Genomic DNA, 21,849 nt, shown 5'->3' on the forward strand with positions numbered 1-21,849 from the left:
CACGGTCGCGGCCTAAAACGTTGATGTCAATTATTAAACATCAACAACATTAAAAAAATTGTTATTCATATCTTAAACCAAAAACACGCATATAAAGCCAGCGTTCATTATGAATTGTGGGAATTATTAATACACATAAAAATGATAACATTTATTTAAGTAACATAAACACTTAACAATTAATGTCGTATATTTATATGCTGTAAAGGTGTTCCAGTAGAAAAAATGTATATGGCACAATGGTGAATACAATATCTTTTAGATTAGACAAATTGTTATAATTAAAAACAAAATTATCGTGCATATATAGTAGATTATTAACTTTATAAATCGGATTTATAATTAGGAATATCAGTATTTCGTTACTCAATATGTCCGAAAAAATACGTATTTTCGTCCAGATTTTCACCAGCCCGAAAATCAATGAATGAAAGAATAAGATATCGCTTTGGAAATAATTTCTTAGACTAGCGTGACTAATCTATTTTTTATTAATAAGTCACGTGACACGCAAGTAATTTCCAAAGTTTTCAATGTCCGTACGTATATTTAGTCTCTTGACGTAGTTTAGCAACGATAGGACTACAACTGGATATTAAAGTATGAATGTGTAATATATACTACTATTATAATAGAACTCTTTATAACATTATGGTGAAGTAGCGAAAAAAAAATTTTTTTTAAAACTATTTATACTATTTTAGAAAAGGAACTTAAGTTAATTGTAAAAATATGAAAAAGCCAAGGCCATGATACAATGTATTATAATAAGTTCTTTATGGTTGCTACAATAATGATGACGACCTTCTATAGGTATATGATAGCGAATCCGATAATGCATATTATCCAATCATTAAGACGAACAACAAATGATATCATTAAAATTCCTTATTATTTCTTGGTCTATTAAAAACATGATTTGCTTACAAGTCGCCTTAAGCTGTTATTGGTAGACAGTGGTCTTTTTACAATAAGTTAGAAATGTTGAAGAAAAGGAACTCGGATGTTTCACGAAACTCGAGTACAAATTATTAAAAACAACGCCATCTCGATTTTACTGGCAGCACTATGTTGATACTGAAATTGTAATTGTGTATAAAACAAGGAATTGTAGATGGTATTGTATAAAAACTGAGTAAGCATAAAATATTTTTAACATTAATATAACAATTATAAACATCCTATACTTAATTAAAATTACTGACTGTATAATGTATATTATTTTAACTCTCTTATTAATAACATATTTCTACGTCTAGGTACTTTGGTTTACATCTGGTAACAAATCGCCAGTTACTTAACGAATACAAGATTTATAAAACAATAACTATAAAACATTCTTCTCGATTCGTAAAAAAAGTAAAAAGAGAAGAAGGTTTGATAGATAAACGTCAATCCATTATATTATTAGTATTTTTTTCTCTTATGTCTAAAATTGGCAATTTATTATGTTCTATCTGTTTGTGTTGACAATCTAATGTCACCGATTTAACCAATCCTGTTTAATCATATCGGAACCCTTTTCTGCGATCATGACTACTGCAGCATTCGTATTTCCACTAACAATAGTTGGCATTACACTAGCATCTATTACCCTGAGACTCTCTATTCCATGCACCCTTAATCGGGGATCTACAACTGCACCAGGATCCCAAGAAGGTCCCATCTTTGCTGTTCCTACGGGATGGTAAATTGTCATACTAATTGTTCTGGCTAAGCAATCAATGTATTTGTCTGACATAAATATAAAATGTTTACAATTTGGGACAGGAATTGTATGCAGTCTCGATCCAAATTGTTTAAACGCTTTACCGTTTGCTACTTGCAAAGCTATCTTTACTCCTTCGACAAGCCTATCTACATCGTATTGGTTCTCATGGTATCTTGGATTGATTATTGGGTGTTCGAAGGGGTTCGAACTTTTCAATCGCACGTATCCTCGAGTTTTTGGATGTAGCAATAGCGGCATGATCGTCCAGGCGTCAATATTTTCAATAGGCTTAAATACTGTGTTGTACAACTCATCGGTTAAACCTAGAATTTTTCGTATAGTTTGACCATTATCTGAAGCGAAGCTAGCCGGTGCCATATGGAATTGTATGTCGGGCCATAAACCAGATTTGTTGGCGTATTTTGTATTGACAAAAGCAATACCTTCTAAACCCCCGAGTACGGTCATTGGTCCCCTTTCATTCACCACGTAATTCATTGTAACTGGAAAAGCCTGGAAGCGGTTTTGAATAATTGATACAGGTTTATCGACTAGGAAAGTTACTCCACCAACGCCCACATGATCGTGAAGGTTTTCACCAACTGGTAAATCTTTTAATACTGGAATACCCACGTGCCGCAAGTGATGTGCGGGGCCGACGCCAGATAACATGAGTAGTTGTGGTGTATTAATACTGCCCGCTGATACGATGACTTCTTTTCTCGCATAGACGACATGTTTCCTACCATTTTTGATGTATTCGACGCCATAGGCTTTCAAGGATATAGGATTAATTAAGACTCGCGTAGCCATTGTATTTAAGGAGATGTCAAGATTGGGTCTCGTTCTGACTGGTCTCAGATATGCTTTTGCTGTACTACATCTAGATCCACGTCTTATTGTTCCTTGAGCTAGCATGAAACCAGTTTGAATTTCTCCATTAATGTCACGATTTTCATATCCTATTTCAACTCCTCCTTCGACAAAAGCGGCTGCCAAGGGGGTCCTCCAGGGTGCTTCTTGAACGGTAAGATATCCACCAACCCCGTGATATTTATTATTTGCTAAATAAGGGTTCCTATTGTCTTCAGATTTAATAAAATATGGAAGAACGTTTTCATAAGACCAGCCTGGATTCCCAAACGATTCCCATTGATCAAAATCGTTTCGATTGCCTCTAACATAGATCATGTAGTTTAGAACGCTGGAACCACCCAAGACCTGTAAATTAAAATAAAATATTATTGTTTCTCATTTATAATAATTGCCGGTGATTCTTTGTGTTATTAATTTCTTTACATTAAGAAAACAGACATATTATACGAGTATATAGTGTGCAACCCAAGTGTATTCCAAGAACTGGGTTTCTTTGTATCTATGGGATATGTGCGACGGCAAAGGCCAAGGTTATTTGCGATACGAAGGGCCAGAAACCTCGACATATTTAAGTTCGCAGAGTGAATTTACAGGAGCGATATTGTCTATATTATGAGTTCAATATTATATACTTTATTATATTTCATTTTATTTTTCTCGACATTATCGTGTTGGCATAGTCTGTAAGGATAATGTATGTGTTTCTGTAATAAATAAATATTTTACTTTCCATATTGAAATGTATTATTAAATAATATAATGATTATTTACCTAGCCGACTAACTACTATTTCAGCTTGCCTAACTATAAAGCCACTTATTGTTTGTAAATATAAAACTAACAAAAATTATATTAATAGGTCCGGTTTGGTTTAGTGTTAATGAAATCTATCTAAAATTTTAATATGATTACCTTGCCACGGGGCCAACTGCACCTTTTGTTCTTATATCCAAGACAAGCATAGTTTGTTGGCTCTGTCTTGTACTGCCAGTCAACCTTCGTCAGCTGGAGGTAGCCAGCAAGAGACGGCACGTCAGTTATCTCGTTCTCATCTGGTCCTGGAATTTATTAAATTTAAATTGTTATGTTTAATTACTGAGATGTCTTTGCAGTAATTATTATATTATTTATAATGTTTTACATATAAGATGACAATTTTTGAGTGAAGTGACATACATAGATATATGGCTCAGAATAAGGTTTGAAACTGTTTGGTTTAGCACACTTAAACAGACTATATCATCATGTCAATGCTAATTGCTAAGGCAATCCAACTTCTTGAGACGAAGGGAAAAAGACCTCTAAAGACAACAAAACTTTTTGAGTTAGTAAAAATTTTTTGAAGTATAGTAAATATAAGTGCAAGTGCGGTATCTGGCATACATTAGGTATTACCTGGAAGAATCGCTTGTTCGCGATAAGGCCGCCCGTTGCCTTATAACTTTTGCAACCGGCTTTTTATATTTTTTTATGTGTATGTTTTTGAATAAGGTAATAAAGTATAAATAAATAAATAATAAATATTAGCCATAATAAAAAAAAATATATAATATTTCTCCTAGCTCCTATATTACAAAGTCCTATATTTGTCTAATACCTTCATTGCTAGTGGGATCGATACTTTTTTTTTTTTTAATACTATGGCAATAGTTTTAACTTTATGCCAGTTTCAAGTAAAAGGATTGATACTTTGTATAAGTATATATACATAAAGATGATTAAAAGATATACTTTCCAGATAAGCATTGTAACAATCATACCAGTTTCTAATAGTAGAACATTCCAGCTTGCGATTTCAGTCAACCGGTTTGCCACCACAGCACCAGCTGACCCGCCTCCAACAATGATGAAGTCATACTCTTTCTTTGGGTCCGTGTCCTGCACCTTGGCTTCAGGATCGTAAGAGTTGTAATTGTTATACGTGAATGCCCCTAAGAGTAAGGGTATGAGCCATAGGCCCGTGACACTGACTGTCTTCAAGGCACTTGAAGCTAGGAGCACGTGGATAGCCATTCTCTCTATATTCAGTTTCTTAATGTGATTATATTCTTTGGTCTGGTGGGTTGCTCTTGCACATTACTTTCTTGGATGGAAGTGATCGCCAGAGCGTAAGCATGTTAACAGTCAAAGTTCTCGCAGTGTTGCGTTTCTTGATTCTGTAATATAAAATTGGTATACTTTATTACCAGTTTATGATGTAAGTTAAATCGCGACTAGATTCTTTTGATAAAGGTGAGTCATTTGTTATCTATAATTTATTTTTAGGTGTTAATAAATTACAAATACCCGTTATTTATTAATTGTGGTAATACCTCCATACAAACGGCAAAAAACTACGTATTTCAACTTTTTAGAAAGTTCTATTTTTATTCAAAATTTTCTGTTTTTCATCATAATTCATAGCTCGGCGATCAAACGTTTGCCTTGCGTTAAATCTTTTAAACTTCCTCTTAGAGCCAAGTATAAGGCAAAAAGTCCTTTATATAATAATAGAAGGCTATTTATGAAAAAAAAAAACATCAAAACGGAGGCATATGCCCATCTCAGTTAGGGACAGCTCACAAAACAATTTCGCCATGTTTTTTTCACTATTTTCCCATAACAGATTCATTTAGATAAACTTAAGTATATTTACACAATGTCTATTACAATACAAAGTTATGTGTTGTCTGTGGTTAGAATCAGAGCGTGACGAATATTTTGGTAATTCATTGTGTTGCGTTGGCTTTACCGGCACGCGCGAGCAGCCAACCTGATGATAACAATGCGTATACGCATTTTTTGTTGAACTGTCAAATGCACGTAATAATTATTATGGCTAGACGATACTGACTAAGGTTGTTATTATCTGTTACGGGTCGTTATTTATCTTACACTTTACTTTATTTTTAAACGGTTTTATTTAGCTCACCCCGTTTGTTTTATTTATTATTCTTGGGTCAAATTTAGTAATTCAAATTTCACCCTCTTCCTGTCAACCGATTAATCTGAAATTTTGTATACACTTTGGATTTTGGTGACAATACAATTATGTTTTTATTTTTATATTTACTTACTTTGCATAGCACATTAAAGTTAAATTGTATTTACACATAAATAGATGATGATTATTAAATATAACGAAGACTATAGTACTCGCCATTTGACATAACAAATTCTCACATTCGAATTTGGAACAATGCAATCCAAATTCAAAATTCCTAATTTGAATTAAGAGAATAACAAATTCAATGTGCCTATTACATATACGAAGTAATTTGGTTTGTAAACAAAGCTTATGTAATTGTAAAAAGTGTGGTACTAGGTGAAGGTTGAATCGAATATTCGAGACTGTTTCACGTGAACTGGTTCATTTCAAAACTTGCATATATTATATATTAGTCATAAAATTGCGAATGAAATCTTTATTTTTGACATTTAAGAGTATGTTCAAATTTTCTTTCACGCATAAAATTAAACGTTCTTTATTTAAATCATCAAAAGCAAAGCATTTCTTTTACGGTCTGTGTAAACTGTCATATTGTAATCTCTTTGAGTATTTGTAGGTTTTTATTGTTAATTACATATATCATTGAAATAACGTAACTTAAGGTACGTTTACCCAATGAGAAAATTACCACGACCATAGATAAGATACTAAATTTTCTCTGGAAAAAGGAATGAAGCCTGGCCAAGGAAGCGCGGGAAACTTCGTTCATGGTAGACGTATTTTTCACGGTGTTGAATATTTAATTTAATTTTACTAGTTAAAACGCAGAGGATAAGCTGGTAGTTTTAATTTTTGTATTATATGTAATCTTTATATCATATTTGTGTATAGTGTCATCGTGTAGTCGGTAAGTTTTTGTAATTTCTGTAAATATTGTATGAACAAGCCCCCCGATCTAGGTCGGGGGGATGATGGCCTTGTTGGCTTGAATCTCCCTGTGGGATCAAATGTATCTGTTGGTTCACAAGATGAATTTGACAAAATGGATACCGATTGTTCGGTATCATCTCAAACAGGTGAAGGAAGTCGTAAACGAACACGTTATTTGCGCCTTTGTCGCCAATGTACGAAAATTAAGAAAAAGAAAGGTAGTGGTTCTAGCGGTGATTACTGTCAGTGCGAAAGCTTATGCAATGTAGAAGATGAGTCAATTTTAATTAAAAAGGTTACTTCAAAACCTATATCTCAATCCACGTCATCTCCACACTTGCAAAATAATAATAATTCACATAGCACATCCTCTCGACCATCAACATCTTACACGGAAAATTCAAATATCTCTCAAGACTCTAACGCGGGAAATTTAAACAACACCACAACTTCAGTAACCAATACGGACCCCCGTTCGATTGGCCGTGCTGAATATGTTTCTACCGATGTTTCCCCTTATTTTATACATGTTCAACGTATTCAAAGTTCACCTGACGATGGGACTATTCTCCATCCAATAACATTTGGCAATTTTTTAAAGCAGAACAAATTTAATAATATTATTCCCGGAAGTGTAAAGCGTATAGGAAGAAACAGGTGCGTAGTTGGCTTTTCCGATTATAAAGACGCCAATAATTTTCTTAACTGCAATCTTTTGGAAACGAAAAAGTTAAAAGCCTTCATTCCCACTTTCAGCGTAACAAGAATGGGTCTAGTTCGCGGGGTCCCTGTAGATTGGAGTGTAGAGGAAGTTCAACAAAATGTATCCGTACCTATAGGCTGCGGCAAAATACTTAAAATAAGACGTTTGAATCGCAAGGTAAAAATTAATGACTCGGTTTCTTGGAAACCCTCTGAATCAGTTGTATTAACATTTGATGGGCAAGTTTTACCAAAAAGGATTTTCATGTGTTATAATGCTCTTCCAGTAGAAATATATATTTATCCTACCATACAATGCTATAAATGCTGCCGTTATGGTCATACCAAAGTTCAATGTCGTTCTAAGACTCCAATATGTTATAACTGTGGAGGTCAACATGCAGGTGTATCATGTGACAGGTCAGATAAAGATCCTCTGTACTGTGTAATGTGTGAAGTCGAAGGGTCCCATTCAGCGATAGATAAGTCATGTCCAGAATTTGTGAGACAGACAGAAATCAAAGTTAAAATGGCTCAGAGCTGCATGTCTTATGCCGAAGCCAGTAAATATTTTTCTTCTATTAAGCCTTCATACGCAGATGCATTAAGTTCAACAATTCCGGAAGTACCAAAACCCGTATATTCTTCCGCAGCGAAGTCTGTATCTCGTGATAATTCTACTAATGCCTCAAATAAAAAGACAATATTCTTAAAACCTCGCTCTCCTCGTAAACCACAACATGGTTATGATCGTGTTGCTCATTATAATGTTTTAAAAGATTTCCAAGTTCCAGAGCCTAAAAATGGCAGTGCTCTGGTTGGACACAAAAATAAAGAAGAAGAAAAATCTGATGTATTAGAAATGATACTAGCATTATTAACTAGTTTAATAAACTCAAACTTATTGAAACCGTCCCACGTTGCCTCTATTAATGAAAAAATTAAATCAGTTAATGTTATTAAAAATAATGGATTCCAAGATAATTCAATGGAATTGCAGGAGTGTTGTTCCAAAGAAACATGATTTGATATATTTGATAAATAAACATTCTCCCGTTGTTGTTGCGTTATCTGAAACGTGGTTGAAGCCAGGGTACCTATTAAGGATCCCAGGATATACCTGCTTGCGTGATGATAGATTTGATGGCCATGGTGGCGTAGCGTTACTTGTCAGGAACTCAATTAATTTTTCTGAAATAGCGTTTTCTTCATTAATCTCTAATGATGCCATTAATATTGTCGGCATAAAAATTGATAATATTTCTATAGTTTCCATTTACCTAGCTCGTTCCTCTTTTGTTATTCTCAATAGCGTTAATAATTTACTTTCTTCACTTAGTCGTCCATTCCTTCTATTGGGTGACTTTAACTCTCATCACCAAATGTTTGGTTGTGGCACTACTGACTCCAATGGTGTACGTTTAGTTGAAATATTAGATTTACATAATTTGTGTTTGCTTAATACTGGCTCACCAACCAGACGTACAAAGCCTAATGAAAAGCTTAGCGCGGTTGACTTATCAATTTGTACTCCAGATCTTGCTTCTTCTCGTTCTTGGTACACTTCATCATCTACTTTTGGCAGTGATCATTTCCCGATTATCATATCCTCACCTATTAGACGCTCTCCTTATCAAAAACGACAACCTCGTGTGAAATATAAATTAAATAATGCTGATTGGCTTGCATTTAAAATCCTTGTCGAATCTAAAATAAATGATTTGCCTGAATTAGTTAGCGGTGGTGAGACCAATTCCTCTAAAGCTTTGGCTACATGTTTAATAGAATCTGCCGATCAGATTTTTTCTGTCAAACGAAATCCGTCTAATAAGATTCCTTTTCCTCCATGGTGGGATAGAGAATGTATGGTTGCTGTAAGCAGAAGAAAGGAAGCTGAGAGAGTCTATGCTGAGGACATGTCCAATGAAAATTTAGATATTCTCAATGAAGTTATTAGTACCACACGTAAATTCCTCAGAGATAAAAAGCAGGCAGGCTGGAAAAATTTTTGTACTTCTTTATCTCCTTCTACGTGCCCTTCAGAAGTTTGGACAAGTATTAAACGTTTTCGATCTGCTTTCAAAGAATCTTTATCATCGTCTTCACTTCCCCCTTTTTTAACAAATGCCTTTTTAGACAGATTAGCTCCTCCATCAGCTGCTGAATCGATCTACTTTCCTTTGGAATCGTCTTTGATAGATGACAGTTCCTCTTTAAACTCTCCTTTTTCATTACATGAATTGAAAGGTGTGCTTTCACATGTTAAAGATTCATCTCCTGGTCAGGATGGTATTATGTACTCATTTTTATCTCATCTTGGTGATACTGCCTTAATGTATTTTTTAAATTTAATAAACTCCGTCATGGTCACAGGTAATATTCCTGAAACATGGAAGTCTCAAGAAGTTATAGCGATTAAAAAACCTAACAAACCTACCAATGATGTTGCCTCATATAGACCTATTGCGTTGTCCTCCGTTTTAACTAAAATTGCTGAACATCTTGTGAAGAATCGTTTGGAATGGTTTATAGAAAACAATAATTTAATAGCCAATAGTCAATACGGTTTTCGGAAGTCAAAATCTACAATAGACAATTTAGCTATATTGACCACAGATATTCGCATAGCTTTTTCGCGTGATGAAGATATTGTTGCTGCCTTTTTGGACATCTCTGCCGCCTATGATAATGTGAACATTTCTATTCTACAACGCAAATTATTAGAGCTACAGGTTCCTACGTTATTAATACGTTTTATCATCAATTTACTATCATGCAGATACATATCATTAATCGTTCAGAAAGATGGTAATATTACCGAGTTAAAGCGTACAGTTTTTAAAGGCCTTCCCCAAGGTTCGGTACTAAGCCCACTTTTATATAATATTTACACGTATGATTTAGAATTATCTATAAATTCCCATATAAATGTGCTACAATATGCAGATGATCTTCTTTTTTATTCCGTTGATAAATCTGTGGTTAAGGCTTGCAATTCCATGTCTAGTTCACTTAATTGTCTTAATATCTGGTTAGTTAAAAATGGCCTAGATCTATCAGTTTCCAAAAGTTCTATAGTCGTATTTTCCAAAAAACGCACAACTCCTATAATAAATGTGACCTTCAATGGTCAATCTTTGCCACTCCAAACAAAAATTAAATTTTTAGGAGTTATATTGGATTCAAAATTGTCTGGACTTGCCCATTATGAACATGTTGTTATGAAATGTGCACAGCTGCTTAACATCATGAAATGCCTTTCAGGTGTATGGTGGGGTGCTCATCCGTTTTCTATGAAACTTGTGTATAACGCTCTTATAAGATCTGTTTTAGATTATGGCACATTTCTCTTAGATGGAGGAAGTGTCTTGGGAAGTAAAAAACTTGATGTCATTCAGTCAAAAGCTTTGAGAATTGTGACAGGAGTAATGAAATCAAGCCCATCCAATGCTTTACAAGTAGAATGCTGCGATCCTCCTTTAAAATTAAGAAGGCAATTTTTAAGTGATCGATTCTTGTTCAAATCTATGCAGTTTTCTAACCACCCTCTACATGGAAGGCTGCATGAATTGAACAATATTATTTATACATCCCGTTACTGGCGTCACAAATCATTACCATGTCTAATAATAAGCTTTCGTAAATTTTTAACATTACACAGCCGCATTCATCGATCTCCATCATTACCCATATTTATGACACAATTCAATTCTTTAATTCTTGATCCGGATATAAGATATAATATAGGCGTCCGTAAGCAAGATATTCTGGAAACAAATATTCGTTTCATGAGTAGCGTTGAGGAACAAAATTGGGAAGGTTGGGATTATATTTTTACAGATGCCTCTAAAATCTCTGTTGATGATTGTGTTGGAGTTGGTCTAATTCATTGGCAACATAAAATAATTCAAAAGATTAAACTTCCTCCTGAATCCTCGGTTTTTACTGGAGAGTGTTTTGCTCTTTTAAAAGCTTTAGAACTAGTTATTTTATTAAAATCTAAAAGTACAATCATATTTTCAGACTCAAAAAGTGCACTACAATCTCTTGAAAAATTTCCTTTCCAAATGAAACTTTGTTATCCTATTATTTGCGAAATACGTGATAAGCTTTTAATATGTTCTCAAAGAAATTACACCGTTATCTTTGCATGGATTCCAAGTCACAGTGGAATTAAAGGAAACGAGAAAGCCGATGAGCTTGCTAAAGAAGCTATAAAGGATGGAGACATAGTCCCATACATTAATTATTGTCATGATTTAGCTGCTCTCCCGAAAACCCATCTTTGGGAGTCATGGAATGATGTTTGGTTGAGAAGCAGCAAGTTCAAAGGCAAACATTATGCTGAAATTCAACCCAGGATCCCCAGTAGACCATGGTTCTTTGAGATTAAAAGTTCTAAAACTGTCACTTCTATCATTTCCAGAATGCGTTTAGGACATGTTTGTACACCTCATCATTTAGCAAGGCTTCGTATTATTGATAGTAATATTTGTGAGTGTGGAGAAGATATTGGTGACCTTGACCATATTTTCTTTTCTTGTTCCCAATATGACCGTACCTCCTTTCTGAATTCTTTACAATCTCTTCATGTTCCGTTTCCGACTAAAATCTCCTGCCTTTTGCTTTATCCTTTATTGTATTATAATGTATTATCTTCTTTCATAATCTATAATAATATTAAGATGTAATATGTTTATGTACATATTTTATTTTTAACCAGCTTATCCCTTTATTTCCTTCTGATGTCTTTGTTTATTTTTTTTCGCGTGTAGTTTCCCAACCTTTTACTTGAAACTGGCATAAAGTTGAAGCTGTTGCCATAATATTAAAAAAAAAAAAAAAAAAAAAGCCTGGCCAATTGATCAATACAGGCGAAATATGACAGCTATGTCTTTTGACCTGTGGTAGCATTTTAATGCACTCAAGACCGGACTCGAAGTGGTACAAGGCCACAATCGAAATTACTTTCACCATTTCACAAGTGTCCACGTATGACGTCATGTGGGTGACAACTGCCAAGTGACCTTCGAATTATGTAAGTTTGAGGTAGGCCTGCGACGCGTTTGTAAGTAGTTTTGATCTGTTTAATTTATCTTTGTATTCAAGCAAGCAATCATAACATAAATAATTTTGAAAAACTTTTTAATATTTCAAGTTATACTTCTTTTGGCGCGTTAGAGAAAAATGATGACGGTAATTTTTTACGATCCGCGCGCACACCGTCACAAAAAACCGACACCCCGAAGTTTGCATAGTCAACATTTTAAAATAAAAAATGTCTATCTTTAATTATGTAGAAATAATTTTTTTGTGATGTAATAAACTTTATTTCATTTGATAATGCGTTATAATAAAACATTCAATGTCTTTTTTTTCTATTGTTAGTGTCGTTTTTTCTACAAACGTAGAAAAAATAGTATAGTAGAATAAATGTTAAATTTAGATTTTTTTTTACTTACGTTTAAAAGTGTACACTAAGTTACCTACATTAATAAATTTTATTTTGCTTTTTATATATAGGTCATTTATACACTCTAAGGTGCAAAGGACATTCTTGATTTACACAAGTAAATAAATATTTAAACTACATTATAAATGATGTCTATTCAGTAGATATTTTTTTGGCGATATTAATAAAAATAAATAAAAGTTTAGGATTATACTTTCGCCTGCGTGGGCTAAATCCGTTGTGTTTGTTACCATGGTTACCATGAAAAAACATACACATTATGGCAGGGTAAGTACGGTGCATAGGTGTGGTTCAGATGAATGGACTATCATGCACGACTTTTTAAAATAGCTTTGTTTCTTATATTGGGCTTTATTATCGTAGTGGCTAAAAGTGTCAACCCTAATGGCTCAAACGTGACTCTCAACACAGAGGCGTTCAATTTCTTGCACTACTTTTTTCCAAGTGCGAAACTAATACTGACTCGTCTTAGATACAAAAATTTACAATATCTGTCAGGCACAGGTGACCTACTTATCGATCCTGATAAAATATCAGATGCAGCCTTACAGGGCTGTAGCGCCAGTATTATTTAATAGTGGCAACCTCGGCCCAGACACTGATTTCAAAAGTCTATGCGCGGCCGCCGCAAGGACTCTCGACCTACTTCCTTGTTACAAAACCATTTATACTGTTATATAACGATTTTAGTTCTTATGTGTTCTTGCAAAATTTTATCTTGGCATTTAAATAGATAAGAGTATAGTGTGAAGCAATGAAATGTTTTAATACTTTTGTATCGAACATATCTCTTGATATCCATTTAGTTACAGATATAGTTGCTCACACTTTGTAATTAATTTTTCTTTTGTTTTATAATTTATGAATCGATGTATTTACCTCTTCGTGTTTAACAAAATACTGTTGGCTGTTGCGTTATAAAGAGTAAATTAATGTATGGGCTTTGTGTTAAACCAAATAAATTTACCTCATTTTTTCGTTATAGAAAGTTTTTCGTTATAACGAATGACGTTATAACTAAACGTGAGTTGACACTGTACATTAAATAGTATATTTTCTTAAGTTACAATGTATCAATGTGCCGAGCTTGGAAGCTTTTATAAAAAAAACATACAAACTGATAATTTCTAATTATCTTAATTCAAAATAGTTGAATATATTTTTGCTTTGACGTCCAATTAGTAGATAATATAATAAATATGTTTTGAAATTGTTTATGGTTTTGTTTATTTCGTTGCATGTTCCATAAAATTCAACCGTCTATCATTTAAATTTCTCTATTTGACCTCAAAGTAAGATTGGTGTACTTAATCTAATACAATGTTTACACAGACCGCTTCCGCTCACACTTAATGGCGCAGAAAGTTATGTAACAAATGACAGACAATACAGAAATGTCAGAGGAACTTGTACATTGTCAAATGTCTATGAATGTTTTGTTAATATTTATGTCGTGTTCTTTTGTGTATGTCAGTTGCTAACAATTGTAATTAATGTTTAATGCCTTATATATCTGTCAACAAAAATTAAAAGTAACCAAACAGCAATGGAAAGGAGTATGCTGAAAATTAGGAGAATACACAAAATTAGGAGCGAAGAAATTCGTCAAAAAACCAAATTAACTGATGCTCTCAGGCACTCACTCTTACTCAAATGGAGATGGGCTGGACACATCTCACGATACCGAGACAGAAGATGGACCATTGAAACCACACGATGGAAAGGACCCATGGGGAAGAGAAATGTTGGTCGACAATTAAGACGGTGGGCTGATGATATAACACACGTCGCAGGAAACGACTGGATACAAATAGGCAGAGACAGGGAGTCATGGAAAAGGATGGAGGAGGCCTTTACCCAACAGGGATCCAAACCTTGTACATAAATAATAATACTAACGGTAATTATAAGTAACCATTTTAAATTTAAGCAATTAAGTACTAACAACATTGTAAAACATAAGCAAGTTTTGGAATAAATGGCTTTATTATTATTATTATTATTATTATATCTGTCAACTCAAGTTCTTTCAGTTGGTTTGACAGGTTGAATTGATCACTGCTGGCCCAAAATAGATGTTTTAATAATATGCAAATGATTCAAAAGAAAGCTAAAATCATTTTGCTTAATATAAATAAAAAATACTGTGAGTTAGAAAGTGGAAAAAATAAATTATGTAATTAATTAACAATTAGAGAAAACTTTATATTAACCTTTCTATAATATTTTCAATAAATGAAAAGTGAAAAGTCTTATATAAAAAATACCTTCATTTAACACCTTGACAAAGTTGTGAAACGAATTAAGATTTGATCTATTGATCGATGTCCACGCTTTTTGTGATCCCTGATCTTTGAGTTTTTTACGCAGTATTACGTGGAATCAATTGTAGTGACTCTTTATTTATTTATTTTTTTTCACCAGAGACAAATGTAGAATTTAATGTCACATTAAAATAAAACCTACATCAAAATGCACTAAAAGATTTTTTTTGGATTTAGAACTAGACTAATTTTATTTCAGACAGTAATTTATATCTGATATATAAAATTCTCGTGTCACAATGTTCGTTCCCATACTCCTCCGAAACAGCTCGACCGATTCTTATGAATTTTTTAATGCATATTCAGTAAGTCTGAGAATCGGCTACTATCTATCTTTCAAACCCCTAAATGACCCCAAAACATTGTTTTTTTTTTCGATAAATTTTTAATTTTTATTATGTGGCATTAAAAAATACATACAACCCTTAATTGTCACCCCTCTACGATCAACCCCTATTTTTTATTATAGTAGATAGTTATTTTTATTGAACTAAAAAAATGTTTCCTAGAAATAATATATGGCAAAACAACGTTTGCCGGGTCTAAGTTTCCTGTTGTTTTCCCGCAGGCAACAGCTGCTATAAATGGAAGTCCGTTACGCTGATCTTTGAAACCGACAAACCAAGTTGTTACGTTAACATTACGTTTACACGTAGCTCAAAACCAAACTAAAATAACTTCTATAAGGAATGCTTTAACTTTTGGGTTGGGTTGAAAAACGTTTGGGTACTTTAGAATTACTGCTATATATATGTCGCAGCCAACAAACTTAATTAGCCGTTCAATCAACAGCCTAGCCTCTTAATTAAACAGCGCCGTTTAACTAGCGGCCTGAAAGATGTTCACCCGTAGCGTTTGTAACAACATTTAAAATTTTTATTTTATTAATTTAGTCACTGGACTTATCAGCAATTTACATCTATCTTAATTTGCTATTTTAATTTGCCTAAGCAAAATGTATGACACTAACAGTCTATCTTGGCTTTTAAAATATCACTCAGTCGTAGCATTCTAATGGTGAAGATATTTCACAATCTCTGCGTTTACTCGTTTTAAACAAAGAAATATATATTATAATATATACGTGTCATGACAGTTCATGTGTACATTGAAGTGCACTTACTGAAACAAGCGTCTAATACAATCACAAGGTTTTTTTTCCTTTTATTTCTTACTTAGACTGGTGAATGGTGTATATATATAAGCTAAGCTATAAGCACTAAAAACAGCGCTGTGGAAGATTCTGCTCCACAGCATAATGCTGAGCCAGGGCCAATCACAACCACAACACAAACGCATTACACACTTCAAACGAACCGAATGGGAAAAGGAAAAACATTTTTTTTGATATCTCTCATTATATTTTTTATGTTTATGTGTATTGTGTATTTTGTGTGTTTATGTGTGTGTGTTTTTGTTAGTAATACAATATGTCTATGTCTAACAGTAATGTGAAACTGCACGTAAGTAGACCGCCTCATTCGGGTTTTTGGAATCGGCTAAAGATATGTTTTGTTTGTGTACTACGTCTATGAAAAAAATTATCTATCCACAATAGATGCTATAGCTATAGTATTTTTTTTTAACTGTTTGACAAAGCCTTTGATATTTATATATGTCTCGACTGTTTTTGTTTCTGAGGTATGAATAAATTTGGAAAATCACTTCTTTTTTGACCTTTTAATATGGAATCTATAAGTTTGACTTTGATTACTGGTGATATAATTAACAATGTAAGCTAAATAATTGTGGAAGAGCCATCGCCGGGTCCTACCCCGTTTATGGCAGCATTTTCGAGTAACCACAACATTTTCTATTGTTAAACCACCTAATCTTTGTCTGTAATAAGTTCCAGAAAGATCCTATAACATCAGTCATGTAACATTCGATAGGGAAGTGGGTTTGAATGACTGCGCTTGCGCAACGAAATGTGACATTAGTAACGTACAATACCGAGGTAGAGTTTCAATCAAGTGCAAGATATTTTATAGTCAACGAGTTAAATCAAATAAATATATATTTTTATTAATTTTCTTAATAATAAAATAGGTCAAAAGTGGAGATTTAGTTTACTCTCTTATGTTATTGATTGGGTGTGACAAATATAGCTTCCACAAAACCTACTGTTCGACATATATAAATTATAATTATTTATTAAAGTTCACCATACATAATGCTATATCTACAATTTATGTCACAAGCTATCTTTTCTAAAATGTATGACAATTATTACATAAATGTTACCAAACATAAAAATATATATAAAATAAAAATTACCATCAAAGCAGTATTTATGTATTTAATAATACTTTTATATATCTGTAACTAAGGCCTAATGGTAAGATTCAGAACTTAGTGCTAAGTAGTAAGTCTTTGGTCTTTTTCTTAGAGCTTTCCGTTAGTGAAAAACATTGTTTTTGATATATATAACATAGTTTTAAAACAAATTAAAGATAATACTGGAAAAATAGAAAAATTAAGAAAATAATTTGAAAAAAACCGTAATGTAATATTTTAAATACTGTCGAACAAATTCTAATAATGTACGATGACTGTCTATATTAGAGTTATAGAGAGTATCTACGAAAATAACTTGGATAATCGCGTCGATAAAACCAAAGACTAACCCCTTATATAAACGTCTTATAAACGTTTTCTTTATGTAAATACATGATAGAAAGAGTCGTAAGAGTTCTCTACTCAATATAGTGTAATTAGATTGTTTTTGTATATAAATAAAGAAATAAATATGTAAATAAACGTGCTAGAACTAAGAAATCCTCCTTGAATACAGCTTTGGTCTCTTCAAAGTATTGGGATGATTTTAAGTTTAAAAATGATTAGGAGCGAACATAGATATACTCGTACAACAAGTTTCGATAGTGATTGGACCGAGTTGGACACTGTCGTAATTTCATTAAATTCACAATCGTTTGCATAACTTTTACAAAATCTTTGTCAATTAAGATTAAAGATTATTTGTTGAATATTTAAATTTGTTTTGTCTGGGAACTATCATAAGCAGTTTTCGATTAATGATTTTTATCAAACTACAGTGACTAAGTTAATCGACTATATCTATTTGATTTACCCTTTGTAAACGTGTTCTTGTTGTTATATCTAATGTGTTGTTTTGTGTACAAGATAGCTTAAATATTTTTCTCTTACTAGCTTTGTCCGCCATATCGAAACTACTTAATATTCTTAGGTCAAACATCTATTGTGTTTACACCTGTCAGTTACACTGAATGTCGTTAACAGTTAATTTGTTGAAAGCTTTTGTAATATACCGATACAATCATTTGCATAACTTAGACAAACTGTTTTGCCTTGGCACTTTTTCGCTGTCCCCGGTTGATGATTGCTATTAATTAAATTTAATAAATTAATTAAATGCTTACCTTATAATATATTTGTAATAATTATACAAGTGTTGACAATTTTTAAAACGATTCCATTTTTAAAATTTTGTTTAAGACATAATGGAATGTTCTTGTAATTTATATGGTTTAACTTCTGTAAGGACACATTAATCATGCTAACACGTTACCGCTTTCTGGTGCTTTGATTTTTTATTTATAGATATGTTGATTACGAGCAAGCAAATCTTAAGTGTGTACATACAAAAAATATATTGCAGCAAAATTAGCTTTAGAACGCAGAATAGCAGGGAAGGTAATTTACTTCAAGTTACAGGCTAGGTTCATATACTGCTTATAATATTATAATGAATATACTGTAATTTGCGTAAACATATACAATAAAACCATTTTACTTTAGCCCCTAAAACATATAGTGATTATTTTATCACTAATACTGGAAGGTTATGCGCAGCTAGTATTACTGTATTACTATTTCCTTTACTGGTTTATTTAAGTAACTTGTTTTTATATGGAGGTATTATATTAAATTTGATTTTATTTGAATTACGAACTTTTTGTTGTCGTATTTTGTTTGTATGTAGATTTTAAGCGTATAGATAAATTTGGTAATGTATACTTACATTCATTTCCGTAGGTTAACATTCACAATCTAGTAGTCACTGGTTAATATCCATTCCAATGCGTTAACGACACAGTTCATCAGACACATCAACTGATATCGAAAGTTCACTGTTCACTATTATCGATGTTCGTTTTCAATTCTCACGGTTTTTCATTGAAGAACGTTGAACCTGTGAAAATGATGTAGTTATCTACTTTGATCTCTTGAGATTTATATAATTGAACTTGAGTGATGACAAAAGACAGTGTAGACTGACACATAGGGTAACTACAGAAGATACAGTGTAAACTCTTTATAACGAATTTCAAAGACACCAAGCATTTTTACTTTCTATAGAGAGGTTTCGTTATAGAGACGTAATAATCAATATATGGGTATTGGGTTAAACCAAATAAATTTACGTCAACTTAACGTTATAGAGAGTTTTTCGTTATAACGAATGACGTTTTAAAGACTACACTGTATATGAAAATTTGGCCTATGGCTTACTCGGTCGGAAGGATGCCTGGCGCGAAACTGGTGCGTGATTTAGCTATTATTCGTATACTTTTAGTGTGGACATTCAAATGGTGGGGGTTAAATGTTAAGAGGAAGCTCTAAGACAGTATGGCCCACTAAAATTTTGTGTTGTTGACAACTTGAAACTTAGGTGGGTTTAAGCTTGTGATTTTTTTGTGTAAGCAACATTAATTTAAAAAAATTTTGTTCAAACCGTGGAATACCAAAGGTTTATAAACTTTATCTACTCTCTGCTGACAATACATTTATTTTGCCACACTCTGTGCTACTAGAACCACAGATTACGCTAATACATGTACGGATTTTAAAAATGGAACGCAATTATACTTTAAGCACAAAGCAACTATAAGATAAACAAAAGAAATAATCGACTCAAACAATAAATAAGCGGAGTACTGATTTAATGGAAAGTAATGGTTACGTAATTTTAAACGGTTAATTACAATTAATGATAGGTATTTAACGTTACGTCGCTGTAATTAGAGGTTTGTTTTTTCTAAATTCTAGGCCTCGATTAAGGTCATGGATTAGGGTCAGTTACAGTTTTGTTATGTATAGAGCAAGCAACCGTAGAAGTTAATGGATGCAAAATAAATAAGATTTTCCCCACTATTAAATATATGGCTTACAGTGTGATGAGCGTGCGCATAATACTTATAATTTGTTTGGGATTACAACTTTTTCTTCTAACCTTACAGTGTAATCGACCTTACATGTTTTTCTACTGAATCACAGGTCACTTTGTCCACAGACTATTTAATAGTATATTACGTCAGACTAAGTTGTCTTTGAAACCCGGAATGGAATTTGACACACGGGGAAGAGAACGATAGTGCAATACAAGTGCTTGTATAACGATTACCAATCAAGGTCACGGCCGGGGAAAGTGTTCAATATTGCAAATCGAATTTTTGAAATATCGCATACCGGCTGCTAATTGTTATTCAAAATATAGAAAATATTTTTAAATGATTACCGCAATATGAGAATAAATTTTAAGTTACATAAAGTTACGGGTTAACATATTTTTTTAAATTTCTATTAATTTGCTTCCAAACATTTTTATTATAAATAATAATAAACTCAAATTTTGTAAGTCAAACTAAAATCCCATACATAAATAGAACAATGGAAAATATTTTTTAGTTATTTAACTATTTAAAAATACAAGGAGACCAGAACATTCGTTAGTTAAGTTTAAACTCGTAATCTTATAATATTGCCATAAGTCAAAATAATCCAATATTATGTAAGCTGTTAGTGTAAGTTACGTTAGATTAGGTAAGGCTCTATTACAGCATAATGCAGTTAAATACACGATACTATCATTAATGCATTCAAACAATTCTATAAAGTCTCGGTTCGAATAAAAAATAAAATTTTGTCTATTGCTAATTGCACTTTCTGATTTGCTTGATTTCGTTTATTGTTATTAGCAAAAATTATTTGACAATTGTCGTTTATCGTAAAAAATATTTGAATTAGTATCGAAAAATTCACTGATGATCCTATGTTCGATATTTAAAAAACACAGATTACAATTCGATCAATGACATCACTGGCAAATGATAATAAAAAAGTATAAAATTACTAACACTGTGCGAATTCCAATTTTAAATTCGGCTGTAAGCGCGCTACTCCGCGGTGACCGCGTGTTGTACTGGCTTACTTCGACTCTTGCGCCTCACTTTACCAGTCAATTCATAACAAACGTAATATTAGTAGTGTAATGAACCTGTGGTTTTGTGTAGGACTAAACCTGTTCATTAAGCATTGATGCAATTTAAATGGACTATATGCAAAATCCGTTGATTTTTTAATATATTTTTTATCTTGAAACTAACTCAATAAGTTAGCAAATAGTAATTATTTCAATTAACGATGTGTAATGTGTAATTTTTTAAGCTTTTGTATATTTAAATCGCGTTATAATTACCCAGTATTTCCGATACTAGGGGTGTTTAATGAAAAGTGATAGTAAATATATCACAATTTTCTTTTATTAAATGTTATTTTATTTGTCGATCTAGTCACGTTCAGGATTAAAATACACCTGTATATCTTTTTCTTAAGCGAAAATTATCCACGCCGTTGCTTGCGTTTTTCCTTTCGCAACTTTCTTACATGTTCAGCGTACGAAGTACCCGTAGTGGCTTCTTGATATTCGATTATTACCACCCCTTGGTGGTTCCAGGAAAAAAACAGGTGATCTGAAATCGCCTTAAATTTCTTCGGAGTTTGAGATGACGGTGTCGATGTCACTTCCGAGTCATGGACGGTTTATGATGAAGCCATGTGCCGTCCATAGTTAATAGCGGAAAATCTACCAGCTTTGTGAAATTATCAGTTGGCACTCAGCGCGCTTATACTTTTTTCGTAG

At 32.8% G+C, this 21,849-nt stretch overlaps 2 protein-coding genes across 2 annotated transcripts in view; one reads left to right on the plus strand and one right to left on the minus strand.

Moving 5' to 3' along the window:
* The window catches only part of LOC125053519 (flotillin-2), a 177,631-nt gene that overhangs the window by 49,484 nt on the left and 106,298 nt on the right, over positions 1–21,849 (plus strand). The window lies entirely within an intron of this gene.
* On the minus strand, positions 713–21,132 carry LOC125053517 (glucose dehydrogenase [FAD, quinone]-like). Its single transcript, XM_047654888.1, has 5 exons — positions 21,065–21,132; positions 18,949–19,119; positions 4,348–4,743; positions 3,500–3,645; positions 713–2,932 (listed from the first exon to the last, which is right to left on the minus strand). Exons 3-5 carry the CDS (start codon positions 4,598–4,600, stop codon positions 1,481–1,483), a joined length of 1,851 nt encoding a protein of 616 aa, XP_047510844.1. The 5' UTR covers positions 4,601–4,743; positions 18,949–19,119; positions 21,065–21,132; the 3' UTR covers positions 713–1,480.

The sequence above is a fragment of the Pieris napi genome, chromosome 11 (genome assembly GCF_905475465.1).
Source record: "Pieris napi chromosome 11, ilPieNapi1.2, whole genome shotgun sequence".
In the NCBI taxonomy this organism is placed as follows: domain Eukaryota; kingdom Metazoa; phylum Arthropoda; class Insecta; order Lepidoptera; family Pieridae; genus Pieris; species Pieris napi.

Excerpts from the sequence above, each read along its gene's own strand:
- LOC125053517 (XM_047654888.1), bottom strand. The coding sequence starts at position 4,600 with ATGGCTATCCACGTGCTCCTAGCTTCAAGTGCCTTGAAGACAGTCAGT. Across the intron at positions 3,646-4,347 it reads TGTTCTACTATTAGAAACTG|GACCAGATGAGAACGAGATA; the intron begins GTATGATTGTTA and ends AATAAATTCCAG. Across the intron at positions 2,933-3,499 it reads GCAGTTGGCCCCGTGGCAAG|GTCTTGGGTGGTTCCAGCGT; the intron begins GTAATCATATTA and ends TTTAATTTACAG.